The 16,704-nt window shown below is 38.2% G+C and overlaps 1 protein-coding gene across 2 annotated transcripts in view; it reads left to right on the top strand.

The window, feature by feature from the left end:
* The window catches only part of GABRB3 (gamma-aminobutyric acid type A receptor subunit beta3), a 311,261-nt gene extending 299,764 nt beyond the window's left edge, over positions 1-11,497 (top strand). For both annotated transcript variants that reach the window (XM_082244512.1, XM_082244511.1), the window contains exons 8-9: positions 3,373-3,617; positions 10,642-11,497. In XM_082244512.1, the coding sequence (XP_082100638.1) occupies positions 3,373-3,617; positions 10,642-10,995 (599 nt within the window). In that variant the 3' untranslated portion in view covers positions 10,996-11,497. The remainder of the gene's footprint in view (positions 1-3,372; positions 3,618-10,641) is intronic.
* The last annotated feature ends 5,207 nt before the right edge of the window (positions 11,498-16,704 follow it).

Raw genomic sequence — 16,704 nt, 5'->3', positions numbered from 1 at the left:
CACATACATGGACGGGAGTCAGACTCGACTGTCCTGTGTGTGCCTGTTCCCATGGAGGCAGCCAGGCATTCCTGCAGTTGTGGGCTCCCCCTCCACCGTTGACACCAGCGCAGGGTCGACAGGCGCTTGCCATCTGCTAAGTTTGGCGGCAGGAATCAGGACTATTGCTTCGCTGGGGCTGGGTCGCTGGGCAAGTGGGGCCCCCGGGCAACTACCCAGCGTGCCTATTTGGTAAGATGGCCCTGCGCCTCTGCATCTCACATGGGTGAAGATAGCACTTCGCATGGGTGTACAGATCAGAACACCTGTGTGAATGAGGCCTAAAACACATGTGTCAGGAAGATGACCCTGTAGTGAATGTTTAGTGAACATCACATTCACCGCTTTTTAAATATACCCCTAATTTTCTTAGTAGCAGTTCAGATTTTTTCTACATAATGAAAATGTATACACCCATACAATTATTTTCTTCTAAATATTGTTCTGAATTTTTGAATTCAATAAAAAAAGTTTTTAATAATTAGCAAAGGGTATATTTAAAGCTGTGAATGGAACATTCCCCATACATTCACCGCAGGTTTATCTTCCTAGCATATGTAGTGATTGATTCACCTGTGGTGAATGTTGATGAATATCACGTTCACTACACTATAAATACCTCCTAGTATTTGGATGGCTTCACTATAATCATAAAGCTTGTCATTCAGAGCACACTAAAAACTGACAAACTGATTGTTAATATGCTTTATTAAAGAAAACAAGGGGAGAGAACCACAAGCTCCAATCTGAGTGTAGTAAGAAGACACTTTAATACAGAATAAAAACAATGTTACTCACAAGAGTAGCATGTATAAATCGTGCGATAATGAAATCTGATGGTCCTAGGCATCAGGCATCTAGGGAGTCCCTCTGGTACCGGACACAGCTTGTGCTGAGGAATGGAGGCTTTCCTGGTCCATAGGCTGCTGAAACTTCGATCGTCCGTATGTCCAAGGGCCGTGACATCACTTCCTGGATGCCGAGCTGTAGACTAACGAGCTGTAGGCTAACAGAATCCAGGAAGTGACGTCACGGCCCTCGGACATACGGACGATCGAAGCTTCGGCAGCTTATGGACCAGGAAAGCCTCCTGCCAGCACACATTCCTCAGCACAAGCTATGTCAAGTACCAGAGGGGCCCCCTAGATGCCTGATGCCTAGGACCATCCGATTTCATCATCTCACGCCTTATACACACTACTCTTGTGAGTAACATTGTTTTTATCCTGTACTAAAGTGTCTTCATACTAAACTTAGATTGGCGTTTGTGGTTCTCTCCCCTTGTGTTTTGATGACAAAGCCACTTCTCTCTTCACTGCCAGCAGCCGTCACAGTGTACAGATTCCTCATTGGAACCCAATTGAAACTTTCCTGCCCTTCCCATTCCCTTTATCTATCATGGACTGCCTGAGTATTACTGGCTACCTGTCTTGCGCCAATACCTTTTCATTTACTAAAGAAGACCAGCTGCCGCTAACTACATACACCAAACAACACAAAGAAACAGGTGATAGGCTGATGTGGTGACTCAAGTGGGGTTTATTTACTAAAACTGAAGAGTGTATAATTGGGTGCAGCTGTGCATGGTAGCCAATCAGCTCCAAAGGCTGGTCATACACCATGCAATTTTCTTATTCAATTTAGATTTACTTTCAGCTATATAGTGCAAGGGCCTGCCTGATTGCATACAATTTGAAAGTCTTAAGATTTAACCTCATAATTTATGGTTTTGGTAAATCTAAAGGAAAGTTGTACAAGATAATTACATAAAGTATGGCCAGCCTAACTAAAGGAAAGTTGTACAAGATAATTGTATAATGTATGGCCAGCCTAACTTCAGTTTGTTCAATTAAAGTGTTACTAAACCCAGGACCCTACATTTATTATATCTGGTCTCTTACAGTACACAGAACATGGAAATGCAATTATTTTTGTAAATATAAACTGCCAAATACCTTTTCTCATTAGCAGTTTATAGCATAGTCTTGTGGCTTCTATCAGTGTCTGGTTAAAGCTTATAGGAGGAGTTTTCAATCTCCTATGATTGTCCTGTAAAGATGCAGGACCCCTGACCCTCTGTCTTGACAGTTCTGATTGGCCTTGTGCTGATCACATGCACTCTCCCAAAAAAAAAAAAATACTCTCTAGCAATACACACCAAACTGAGCATGTGCAGCTTGTCCCCGAGCTCTGTACTATCAGGAAATGATTAATGGACATGAAAGAAGGGGAGGAGCAGAGAAGACAGGATAAAACAGCCTTTTTTTACACAATGCAGAGGATTACCCACTTAGGTTTCACAGCGAGTATAACAAGCAAGCTTGACTGCATATACAAACAGATTTTACTGTTGTGAGTTTAGTAACACTTTAAGCTTTGACACAAACCCTGGAAGCTGATTGGTTTCTGTGAAAAACTTCACCAGATTTTGCACTCTCCAATTTCTAGCAAATTAACCTCCAATGTGATTTAGCAAACATTTCCTTATTTTTACCATCAGTTTTTAAAAACAGTACCTGATTTTTTCATGAAAGTACAGTCAGTTTGCTGACTATATTTCTCTAAATTGTGCCCTACAGAGTGGACGATATGCCAACCTAAAAAATAAAGTAAGGGACAATGATAACCAGAGTAAAATGGACTAATAGCCTGCCAGGTTCCTTTTTTCTATTAGGCATTTAATTGGTTGCCCTGGGTAACAGGTGCACTTTTGCTTACTCCTCACCCCGGTTTCTGTTAGTGAGTTTTTTTGCCTCTAATTTGCATAAACTGGTGGAGTGGAGCAGTGGGCTAACAATCAGATAGGTTGCTTCAATGGAAACAAATTCAAATTGGATGCTCTAGCAACTGCTTTACTAATCTTTTACCTATTGTTCGTGTATCAGGCCCCTTTTTAAAATCAAATTTTGAAAACATGGGAAATGTATAAATAAAACCTTCCCATTGCCTACCACTTACATTTTAACAGCAGAAGACTTGCAAAACCATCATGAAATTGCCTGTTAAAAAACATTATTGTCTTTAATTATTAATAGCATGATACAAGGAATACTAGACATCCAAAAACAAATAAAATGGTTTCTGTGTTGTGGAATCCAAACAAGGTTACCAATTTGCATTTAGTTTACAATTTTATCATCTTTGCAAGTATTTTAATATTAATATTTTATGAAATCTTTATGACTTAGTGCCTGTGCCTGACTATAGATTCACTGTTACAACCAGGTATTTTGCATCAATAGTACATAATCAAGAAATCTATTAATAAAAATATGAATAGTAATAATAATAATAATAATAATAATAATAATAATAATGTTCTTGTGTATTTAGGAATTACTACCGTCCTAACTATGACAACCATCAATACTCATCTCCGGGAGACATTGCCTAAGATCCCATATGTAAAAGCCATTGACATGTATTTGATGGGATGCTTTGTATTTGTGTTCTTGGCCTTACTGGAATATGCCTTTGTTAACTATATCTTCTTTGGAAGAGGACCACAAATGCAAAAGAAGCTAGCGGAGAAAACAGCCAAGGCAAATAATGATCGCTCCAAATTTGAAAGCAATAAGGTATGTTATATTTTGTTACATACTCAAGTGTTTTTTTTTTCTTTTTGTCAATCAAAATAAAATGAATCGAAGATGTCTTTGAAATAATAAAGGTATATGACTATGATCTTCAATGGCCTCCAAAAATTAAAAGTCAGTAGCTTCAAATACTGTAGCTGCAGACTTTTAAAACAAGGACACTTACCTGTCCAGTGATGTAGTGCTGACCTCACCAAACTGGTTCTTCAGCAGTCTTTGGGTCCCTGGCTCTGGCATCTTTACTATGGGAAGTCGGTTGTTAGCCCTAGCAGCTTCACAACCAGCTTCCTACTGCATATGCATGAGCCGCCAGTGAATGGTCCAGCAGCTTTCTGGAACCTGTGACATGTCCCAGAAAGCTACAGACAAGGGGGAAGGGTGGAACTTCTGTTCTGATTGCCTGGGCGCTCTGAACAGAGGTGGGAGCAGGTACCTGAAACAACTAGGTACCCGCTCGCTAAAGGTGTTAGAGGACGAGGCGGAAAAGTGGAACTTCTCCTTTTGGGTGTAGTTCCGCTTTAGGTACTAGTGCCACCAACTGTTTTTCTATAGGGCATAATTTCTCAGAATGCATTACATGGCCACTATGCCTAAAGTAAACAAATATATTTAGTAAATATATTTACACCTATATAGGTAAAAGTATCCACACATTTTGTATTTATATAGCTTTGTGGTGCAACCTAGTGCTGCTGTTATACTTATGGTAATAATAATATTCAAAAAAGGTTCACAAGCTTTAAACTTATAAAACAAAAATGTGAGTGTAACAAAACATTACCCAATTCTTGTACTCATTCTATAAATCCAAATGTATAATCAAAACCAATATTTGAAATTTTGAACAATAAATCAAAAGATTGGAAACATAGCAAGAAAGAAAGTAATAAAAAATGTGAATATATATAGTCCACACCCAGTGCTCAATTAAGGTCCAAGGGCAATCAAATCTATAGAGCCTTTGAATGTATGATTGAATGTACAGTGCTCTCAGAACACCAGAAGTTCCCAACTCCATACCCAAAATATTTGATCTCTATACTAATAGGAGGTCAAATGCGCTTTAACAACTGAACTGAATCCCTCCGGATCCACTGCGCCTCTCCACATAAGTATCCTCCACTCATGTAGCACTACCTTCAGAGATAATAGGGAGGAAAAAACCACCATAGAGTAATATTGCTAAAACGCCTAATTTATTAGGAATAAAAAGGTACTCATAAACATATCAGTATGAAAAGCACAAAAGCCCCAACGTTGTACACGGACTGGCATGATAACAACACAGGACACAAGCCCCTCCCTACATGTTTTGTTGACAATAGGATGTCTTCATAAGACAGGTGAGATATAGACAGGTGTTATGTATATGTGTATATGTGTGTGTGTGTGTGTGTGTGTGGCACCCTCCTAGTTAGGTGTTAGGTTCAAAGCATTTTATGTTTCATCTGCTTATCAGGGGAGCCTGATCTATTAGGTTGCCTGTTACATGTTCCCAGGTGTGATTCACTGGGTCTGAGGGAGTGTCCCCACTGCATCCAATAGGGGAGCCTATTGGACAGTGGAAGAAATCTGGCCAGTGACACATTGGCTTTTGTGCGAGTCCCAGTGGGAGGGCACACTTGCATTGCATCCTGGGATTGCTCATAAAAATCGGAGGGAACATGTGACAGGGTGTCTTTGGCGGGAAACAGAGTCCCAGGTGGAGGTGGACAGAGAAAAAACAGTGTCTGTGAGTACTCAGGGACTTACCAAAGGGTCGCCCAGGAAGGGGACCACTCCAGGGAAGTCAGAGGATCAAGGAGCTAGCTCACACAGAGAGAATTATAGTAAAGGGGCTGCCTTGTAGAACCCTGAAGAATAGGGATAAAGGGGGTGCCTAGTTGGACCCTGAATAGCGATCCACAGAGTAATACAAGTCCAGTAAAATTCTTCTTCACTGCTAGTGACAAGCTGAAAGAGCGGCCTTGCCCCACTCAATTATATCTAAACGTCCTAGTAGTTGTGCATAGCTTATTCAAGTTAAAGTATCCCACTCATCCCTTCTCCTATCCTAGTTCTCAAATAAAAAACAACAACAAAAAAAAACCCCTGGACTATCTTTTGACTGAGCCAAGCACTTAGAATATGCTAAATCTTCAAGTTGTTGCTATAGGTAACCCAGGGGAACCCGTAACCAGCAGCTCCCACGGGAGTAGTGCTACATATGTAACTTCAAACTGTCCTCACTGTGAAACAGAAAGATAGGCTACTTTAAAGCTACCCTGTCACCAGGGGAAAATAATTAAACAAGGAGCCCCACTAAAGAAAGAAAGCTCACTTCTCACTTCTGTAGTGTTAAAACTTTTTTTTTCTTGAAGAACAGAATGTAGGGGTCAGCAGGAGGAACTATAGTGCCTAATGGAGGTCACAGTCTCCAACACAACCATAAGCAGCAACCAGCAAACACAGAGCTGTTCAAAAAAGCAAAGTTTTGTTTGCAGGTGACTGCTGCTTTACTTTTTACTGCCTAGTGTCTGGGTTGCATTTAGGGAAATTGAGGAACTAGAGTGTATTTTGTAAGTGTTTCATTTATGAGCAATTTAATTATATAAGTGGATCTTCATCCTCAAAAGAAAAGCCCCTCCTCTCCACCCCTACTCCACTCAGCTACACAAATATCGCTTTCTTACTTTTTTCTTCTTTTTTTATTACCTATTTACCTTTTTTTCAATTAAAAGGTTTTTTTGGAAGAGATGCTGCTCTATGTAACAGTATTACTAGGCTGTTTTAATCTCTCATGCAAGGTGACATCATCAACATGTGGATCTATAATAGCAGTTTTTTTCTTATCATCTTTATCCACTGTGGCTGTCAATTCCTGATCTATCTCCGACAAAAAGTGGCTTCTACATATATAGTCAGGAAAGAAGGATGAGTTCAAGAATGGGTTATAAGGGCCACCGTTTTCAACCTTGGTTCTTGCTGACAACCTGGCCATGGTTGTAACTCATGTAAATGAGTTAATTCAATAATATTAGTGCCTTAGCCTGGTCTCTGAGTGGCTTAAATGGACCTGAACAGCTTAATACAGGAAAAAAAAATGTGATGGATTAATATGTGTTTCTTATATTGCTTACATTGGTGGTGTTTTATAGTTTTCCAGATATTGACTGAGAAGATGGTTTGAAAATAATGTGAGCAGCCCAGATCCTTGGGAATAACAATGTTCTCTGCAAAATTCAAACGTATACATTTTGCAGCAGTAAACAGAATTAACACTTGAGTAGAATTTCAATTTCATCAACAAGGCAATGCTTTTACGCATTTCACCATATGATGCTAGTTTCATAATTTAATAATAATATTGTTGGAACATTTATTTAATCAGTTCCAGTCTGATAGGAAAGAGAAATAACATATACTTTACGCCTGGCTTACTCAGGTCTGACACTTTTGTCAGCATTGTAAACTCAGCAGATAAGCCCAGGAACAAAACTCCATAGGAAAATAGGCATTTCTTCCTGTCTGATCATATTGTGTCCCACCTAATCCTGAACTATAACAAAACAGTTATTTATCAAAATAATAAAAAAAAAAAGAATTGATGTTAAACATAAAGAGGAAGATTACATTCCCTGATGATAGGGTGCTGCTGGACTAAAAATGTTCCTGTAAATCAACCAAAATATTTCAAAGATGTGGAAAGATAGTAAAACAAAAAAAAAATAAAAAAAACAAAAAACAAAAAAAAAAAAAAATATATATATATATATATATATATATATATATATATATATATATATATATATATACACTTTATATATACAATTTTTGAATTGTAATATGTAATCAAATTAAAATATATTGGTTGATTAACAGAAACCTTTTTAATCCAGTGCCCTATCCTCAAGGAATGTCATCTTCCTCCTTACTGAGTCAAGGCTGAGAACATTCTGAGTCTGAAATAGAGATGAGCTCAATATGTGGTCAAAACTTACATTTAGAGCATTTAGCGTAGCTAAATGTGACAGCTTCTGGCTGTCAATGGTTGCTAAGGAAGAAGACAGTGCTTGCATGTGCAATGTCTTTACATTCACTGATGTCACCCAGCCTATTCACCTATGTGGCCTGGAATCCCCAGCCACATAAGCAAATAGGCAGGAATCAGAGGGGGTTACAACATTGTCTGTATATGGTCACATATTTGGACATTGTAATAACATTGCAATGATGTCAGCACTATCCCTGTCCCTTCACTTATATAGCTAATGACAGCTTTACAGAGTTGTCATTCAGCTATGTGTAGCATTAAGATAGGTCATATATGCCGGGTCTTTGCTTTTTTTTTCCAGTGAGTCAGAGGGTGGCAGGCATCATTATCGGATTAACGGTCTGGTATGGTTTTTAGGGGGATTTTTGTTTGCATGGAGATTCCTTTTAAAATCCATACCAGACCCAATGCTTTTTTCTTTTTTTTTCTGTGTGAAGTACTCCTTTAAACTCCATACCTGACTCAAAGAGTCTTGTATGTATCTTGGGGGAATTCTACACAAATATATATATATATATATATATATATATATATATATATATATATATATATATATATATATATTTTTTTTTTTTTAATTATTATTATTCTTGCTATAAAATGTGCAACAGCAAAATTTACATTTACAAAGAAAAAAACAGCATGCAGACCCCTTCAAAGGTCCCTAACAATACATGGCAGACCCTTTGTAGGGTCTGTTTGCCTTTTGTTCTGCTTTGTAATTGTCAGCACTGCTGTAGCACTTTCTGTATGTCACAGAGGTGTGCCCCTTTACAGGCAGTCCCCAGGGCAGTGCCCCCCCCCCCATGCTTTTTCTGGCACCCCTTACCTATTAACCCAGAAAATTTGCATTTTTGAATTAGACAGATTCAACTCCCATTCATTTTAAGAGGGTTTAGGTTTGGCATCTGAACTTTTTTTAAAGTTGGCCAAATCTTGTTTGAACCAAACTCAGGGCAACTAGGCTCATCCCTAATCTGAAAGCATCTGACATATACATGGCCCAGTACAAATTCCAGGCCACTGAAAAATCTTTGCAAAAATCTTTGCAAAAAAGGTGGATGAGGCAGTAGAACTCCGACACTTTTTTTCACGTTGTATAGAATAAGGAAAGGTCAGAGCCTCTGTGGGGCTTTTATTGCTGTCTGAATCTCTATTGTGGAGTTTTTATTTCACTTGCTGTATAACTTAGACTCAGGAACTGAAATAAATCTCTCCAATGTGTACATAACACAAGTTTTATTGTTGTCTGACATTGATGTGATTTCCTTTTGACACTAGGCCAAAAAATTTGGGGAACTTTCCCTGATAGGGACACAGAAAGCAAAAAAACATGACAAAGCTTAGAAACCTTTGCTACTGTATGCAAAAAAAAAAAAAGATTGGCATTCTGCTTTAGGGAAAATGTAAAAAATATATTTTTTTTCTAACAGTACATTATTTTATATCTCCCTATCTATCTCAAATAGTTGAATGTTCTTCTCTCCTCACAAACACCCTATGGAACCTAACAAATAGCAAGTGGGATATATATTAGGGAACAATCTGCAATTTTTTTTTGTATATCCATTTTTAGGTTTGAAATAACACAATCATTAAAAATGTAAAATATGCAAATGATAAAGTAAACCGTAATGTACTGCAGATTTCTCCAATAGTTTACCACAGCTTTCACCCATAAGGTGCCAAAAACTTCTAACATAATGTACCATAAAGTACCATACACAGATGTATGTGCCACAGACATCTCCTATAGTGTGCACAATACTTCCCTCATTCTGTACCATACTAGATATTTTGTCAAACTAAAATAATGTAAACTATATGTATTAACCAGCCATAGTTATGGTAAAAGTACTTTATAAATTAATGTACTTCATGTGCTCAGCTGACTTGATTTACTAAAGGAGTAAAACAGTGTTCAAAGCAAATCATAATGAATGTTTGGTTTAGAAAGGGTATGTTTACTAAGCTAAGTGAATAAAGTAGGGCTGTGTTCACTTTAATAAACCAAAATTCACGACTGAAGAAAGAAATACAGGTTTTTGAAAGCTTGCATTTCGAAAAAAAATTAGCCACACAATTGGTATCATCTACATTTTTACTTTCCTACTATTATGTGCGAGTAAAATCAGGTAAAATCAGGTAAAATCAGGTTTTCTTGTTTTCTCATGCACATGATTGGGTATTTAAAGTGAACATGGCTTCACTATATATATATATATAAAAACAATGTTTTTTTTTAATGTATCCATTTAAACCAATGCTTTAATGGGTATATTTTAGAATGTGTTTTACAATAAACATTACAAATATAATTAGTTACCAGGATATGCTGTAAAGGGTACTTGTCAGGACATCTCTGACATGAATCTTTTATCTGGATTTGGAGACTTTTAATGCAGAAAGAGATGCTAGCTTTGGGGCAAGCACATCACAATGAATGCATTGGTCCTAGTAGTTATCCAGTAGTAGTCTAAAGTGCTGCCTGGGACAGGTAACATTTATTCTGATAGGCTCTGTTTGAGTTTAAACATGTCACACTATCCAACTGCCTTTGTATTACACAATTCAGGAATCCACTCTGCCACAGCCTGTTCTTTCATCACAGGTCTTTGAAACCTGATATAAAGCCTCCTCTATATTTGTAATCTCAGCAGTGGTAATAAGTCTTCATGTACATACAGTCCACCAAGCTAATGTAGACAACACTACTGGCCCCTCTGTTTCTTGGGAGATGGGTGCAGGAACGGTGTCAGGACTTACTAGTGTTACTACTACACAGTGATCTCAGTTTGTTGTAATTTAAAACAATCCTTTATTGTTACACAGGTTTCATTCATGTAATTTAAAAAAAGCCCATTGGCATTTGATGATTTTCAACAGTGGTGGAAACCTCGCAAAAGTTTAGTCTGTTTGACTTAGTATTGTTAATACATAACTAACACTAATTCAGCTGTATTTTTTGGATAGGTGGATGCACATGGGAACATACTGCTAACAACTCTTGAAATACATAATGAAGTCACTGGAAATGAAATAACAACAAGCATCACAGATTCCAGGAATTCAACAACAACATCTTTTGACAACTCAGGGATTCAGTATAGAAAGCAAAGTGTGACTCGAGATGGACTTGGTCGGCGCACAATGGACAGAACTGCACCGCATGGCAAGAAAAATCATCTGAGGAGGAGATCTTCACAACTAAAAATTAAAATCCCAGACCTAACAGATGTGAATGCTATAGACAGGTGGTCAAGGATGATCTTTCCAATCACTTTTTCACTTTTCAACCTAATTTACTGGTTATACTATGTCAACTGACAAACTATGCCATGACATAGCCAACAAATATCAAGTTTGTTCACTGTATGCAATGGAAGAAGGAAGTTTTCACGTGCATACACTGTACTGACATGAATGTATGCACACGTTCACCTTTGTGCTGGCACATGTTCATATAAAAAGAGTAAGCATATTATGTGACTTGGACAATTTTTCAAGAACAAGACATAAGGACAGTTTTTAAGCTTTGAACAATGCAGATCTTCCTTGAAAGAAGGATATGCCTTTGGGACTTTTGAAATACTCCTTCAGACACATGTTTAATTTCTGACATTTCAGTAATGGGATTATAACACCATCAGTTTTTCTATTTATTTTTAAATAGAGTTGCCACTGTAGTCAGCAAAAGGACTGCACTGTGCTTCATTGACCAATGCTGTTTATTAAGGACATTTTTGGAGTACATTTCTCTTAAAGGGTCATCTTGTTATACTTATGTTTCTTTTATTTTCATTTGTCATTTTATTGTCATTCATTATAATCATACCTGGCACTGACAATTGTATTAAGACACATCGGAAAATGCAGTAATTATTTATCAACAGCATATAGGAATCCATTTTATATTTCATTATTTTTATTGAGGTAATAAGATAATATCAAAAAGGCACAATTTTTGAACAATAGTGCAAACAGACATAAGATCAAATACAAGTACAGGAATGTATTTTCTTCAAGTTTTTCATAAACATAGAATATCCTAACGGTAAAAAGGGATATCCCAGCAATGAGTAATCTCAATAGAATTATTAGTCGGGGTAACAAACCAGTATATAAGAGTATCAGAAAAGAGAAAAAATAAAAAAGATAAGCGGAACCCCACTGTACATTCCTATTCGTATCTTCGGTATAGAACTATATGTTCCATCAAAATATTATGTAATTATTGAAGAAATCAGATAAGCGAGGAAAGGAGAAATTGTGAGAAAAAAGAAAAAGGTAGGAGAAAGGGTAGTAGATCATGGAAAAGTAAAGGAAAGAAGGAGGAGTCAGTCAGAGTTTCATTAGGGTATGGATAAGTAACGTACCCATGAATCCCATGTTGCATCAAATTTCTTGGTGGAGTTGTGGAGAATACAGGTAAGTCTATCATTAACCATTATCCAGCTAAGTTTATTCTTCATGTATTCAAGGGGAACCGTCGACTGCTTTCAGTATTTAGCAAAAGTTATTCTGGCTGCTAAAAATATATAGGTAATGAGTTTTGTCAATTTTTTGGGAACCTCCTCGGGATGTTTTTGAAAAAGCGCTGGTTCTGGGGATCTACGGACATTAACCCCTGTCACTGAGTGTATCAGATTAAATACAAGAATCTAGAATCTAGTGACTACAGGGCCTTGCCACCAAACATGATACATTGTACCCACCTGGCCACAGCGCCTAAAGCAAATGGGAGATGCAGATGGGTGCATCTTCGCAACTCTGGTCAGGACTAGATACCAAAGTAGGAGCATTTTATAGTTTGCTTCAAGTAATATTAATGTTAATGGTTATTTTGGATAATACATAGGAAATATCTTGCCAGTCAGACAATTCAAAAGTGGTGATCAAGTCCAGTTCCCATTGAGATATATAAGGGAGTTTAGTGGTCGGATCAGTAAGATTGGCATATACTGTAGATAACCGTCCCAGTAGGAGGTTCTTCGTTTGAAAAGATAATTAAAAATTTGTAATTGTAAAGGGTCTCTTTAGTAAGTTGAGTTTAGATCGTATAAAAAAAAAAAAAAGCTAATTGTGTCGGAATAATTCACTCAAGGCATTTGTTGAGTATCTTTAAAATATTTTAAAGAGTGTGGTTGGTTGCCATTGAGGCAGTCACCTATTCTGAAAAGCCCCTTATTAAGCCACCAAAGAAATGGCATCGGAGTCATGCCGAGAGAGAACTCAGGATTGCAAAACAGGTGTGGATCCCTTGGGTGTAGTATAGGACAGCTGAGTTTTTTGTGCAGCTTGATAATAAGCTTGTAAATTAGGGAGGCCAAGTCCATCACTCGGTTTTGAGACATATAACGTCAATTTATTAAAAAAAAAAAACCTGAGCTGACGGATTGCTATAAAGCATTTTCAGTAGTGAAATAAAGGTAGACCTGAATCCAAAGGCCTCTAGAGTGGTAAATAAATAATCCCAATTTAGGCTATTAAAGGCCTTATGATGGTCTAATGAAAGTAAAATTTCTCTAGGTAGAAAAGAATCCCAGTTGGTGCTATAGACTGACAGATCTGATCTAATGTTTGGCGTTCGTTTATAAAGCCAGATTGATCTTTATGGATATAGTGCACTAAGAAACTGCCTAGATGTAAAGCTAGAAGCTTCATTAGAATTTTGAGGTCACAGTTAATCAATGAAACAAGGCAGTAATTAAGGATATCAGTAGAGTCTTTATTCGGTTTGGGTATAATGCTGATGAAGGCCCTATTTTCATCAAAAGGAACCTTTCCGCCATCAAGTAAGGAATTAAAATAGAGGGTCATATGAGGGGTCAACTGTTCAGAAATGTTTTTATAGTAGTTATTGGGAAGACTGTCGGAACCTGCTGATTTATTAGAGGACAAAGTTTTGATAGTAGTGTGAATTTCTTCGATTGTAATGGGTTGATCCATGAGCTCCCTATGGGATTCTTTGAGAGATGGTAAATATAAGATATTCAAGAACCTATTAATATAAATGGAAACAGGATCTTGAGGTAGATTGTATAATGTGGTATAAAAATTCTGAAATTCTTGAAGGATTTTTTGGGGGATTTTGAGAGAGATTGCCTCCTAAAAGTCTAATTTTTGGAAGGGCTGTATATGTGTGTTTAGGGGTGATTTTACACAATAACAACAAGCCTGGTCATTCATGGCAGGTAAAACATTTATGATTAGCCCAGCATAAGTCTTTCTCTGCCTTTGTAGTTAAGCAAATATTTGATATAAGTTCTGTGCGAGCTTGTTCAAGTTTGTTCAATAGGTCAGGGTGGGGTGGAATGTTTATGTTGGTCAGCTAGGGCTTTGTATTCCTTGGTTTTGACAGTAATTACCTTGTTGCGAGCTTTCTTAAGTCTAGATGATAGCTGAATCAGAAAACCCTGGATAGAAGCTTTATGTGCCGCCCAGTTGATAGTGGGGTTAGTGTCTTCTGCTTTATTAGTATCAAAGTAGGTTTTCAAGTGGGTGCTGATATCTAGACAATGGAATTCATTACTGAGGATAGATTCATTCAAAAACTAATGAGATTTAGCCAATTTGACCATCAAATTAGATAAAAGTAAAACAACAGGGTCATGGTCAGACCAGGGTTTTGAAACTATCTTAACTGAAAGTAGTCTAGGTAACAGTACCCCAAAGAAGAAATATATGGTCAATACGGGAATAGCAGTTGTGTGCTCTAGAAAAATGAGAATAGTCTCCAGCGGTAGATCATAGTGGTGTAACAGTTGAGCGAATTTGTGGCTCTGTTTAGGGGAGGATTGTAGTTGAGATGTGTGGGATTTGTCTAAAACCCGATCTAGCACCAAGTTGGAGTCACCCGCTAGAATAAAATCTCCCTCAATCTCTTGAGCTAAGGAGTGGAGAAAGGCAACCTGGTTCATATCAGGGGCATAGTAAACCAAAAATGTTACTAAATTACAAGTAGCGCCCTTCCTTATCTTTCAGTATTTTCGTTTCTGTAAAGGAGAGCCGTCATGACAAACAGAGCACTGCCTCTTGTTTTTTCTCTGTAGCATTAGCAAAGTAACAAATGGGATAATCTTTATGTATATAGCGGAAGTGAAAGAAGTAGTGAAGTGTGTTTCCTAAAAGGCTACAATATCAGCACCTAGTGATCTATTGTAATTGAATACTTTAATGCACTTAGAGGGTGAGCCCAGCCCCTGAACATTATGGGAAAGCAGTCGCACAGTTCCAGTGGAGTTATTTAACTTGGACATGGTAAAGAATAAAGATAGCTGTAGATAAGTAGACTTACCCACCAACGTTTGCATTCATGATTCGTAGGAATCCAAGAGAAATTCAAACTGACCCTCAGGAAGGAAAAGAAAAAAGGATTAGTACCAGAACAATAAGCGAGAAGAAAAAAAGATAAAAGATACATGGGCTTAAGGATACCCGGTATCAAAGGGTGTAATAATTAATTGACCAACTGAAACAATGAGTATTAATATCACTTAGTCACTTAGTCCAGAACTCAAATTCCGGGAATTTGGGAGTCTCTGCCAAAGTTAACCAATGAGAAGGGTTCAACAAATTGGGAGAGTGCATAGCCTCCTTCTGACACAGGTGTTAATTAACAGAGAAATTAAAGGCCCTCTTAGGAGCCCTTAAGCAGCCTAAGAAAACTCAAAAGTAAAACAATGGCTATAAGTCAACAATTATTAAATGCATGGTGCAGAGCTAAAAACCTGAAACTGCAAACCAAAAGCTCCGAGGTCACCTAGGGAATAAAAACACCAGGTTTAAGTCCCATAAAGGACAGTAACCAAACAGGGCAATGGCTATTGTTCTGTTAAAAGGATCAGTGATAAGCCACCATCAAAGAAGAGTCAGCTGGCATTGTTTAGGAAATTCTCAGGTAACTTGGCGTGGAATTGCAGTTTTCTTTGATGATGGAGAGGACCAAAGAGGTGAAAGCGGAGGAGGGGGATCGCTGGATCTAGGTTGATTCTGAGATGATGGACTGTGAGAGATGAATCCCAACTTCAGCAGAATTTTTTCACCATCAGCGAAAGTAGAGAAGGAATAAGAGCTACTGTTATAAAGTGAATTGCAGCCAAAAAGGATAGTTCCATTGGTAACAAATGTCACGTTGAACCAGTGAGGAAAGTAAGGGTTTGAACGCTCTCCTTTTGTGAATAGTAGCTTGTGAAATGTCTGCGAAAATCTGGATTTAGTAGCCTTCAATTTCCAGATCAGGATGCTCCCTAGCATACCGCATGATTGCTTCCATGACTCTGAAGAAATGGGATTTCACAATCACATCTGTAGGGGGCTCGTCAGGTTTTATGGGAACTAAGGCCCTGTGTACGTTGTCATTCTCCTGATGGATTCATCAGTATCTGGTACAGCAGATTGCATCAAGGAGTAAGTGATAGAAGATATTGTTTCTGGCAATCCCCGTGTACAGAAATTTAACCGCTTGGCACGGTTCTCAAGATCATCAATTTTAGCATTCTTCTAAGTGATCTTGAAGATCAGTAATCATAGATGAATTTTGCACCACTCTGTGGACTTTTAGCTTCAATGCTGTCCAGGCGACATCCCAAAGCTTGGAAGTCTTGTTTTAAATCAGAGGCTAATTTAGTGGTAGGTTTCTCCAATTCCCTCTGCAGCATATCAGCAAAGCGGGCAAGAAGAATAGTGTCAGGGGAGTATGGTAATGGTGCCGGTAGAGGAGCTGGAGACCCCTCAGGGCTATCAGCATCTGTGTCCTGTCCAATAGTTTGACTGTGGAGAGTGTCTGACATGTCCCTGTCCAGAGCAGTGGAGGTGTGGGAGGCCTGGCCTGGAGATTGCACAAAGGCTTGTGAAAGTGATCTAGCACAGCTGAAAGGGAAGTAGGGAATGACCGCTTGCTCACCTGAGGATGGATGGACCTTGGGGGAATCCTTGTTGCGTGCCTCTGAGCCAGGGGGTTTAATTTTAACCATCTAAGGCTGTGGCTGTGGCTGCAGCTGTCCCCTTCCTGCATGTTTGCTGGTGCCTGTCGCC

Source organism: Pelophylax lessonae (genome assembly GCF_965119305.1).
Source record: "Pelophylax lessonae genome assembly, chromosome: 2".
Classification (NCBI taxonomy): Eukaryota; Metazoa; Chordata; class Amphibia; order Anura; family Ranidae; genus Pelophylax; species Pelophylax lessonae.
Note: the sequence above shows the minus strand (reverse complement) of the source record. Positions and strands in the feature narration are given on the sequence as shown.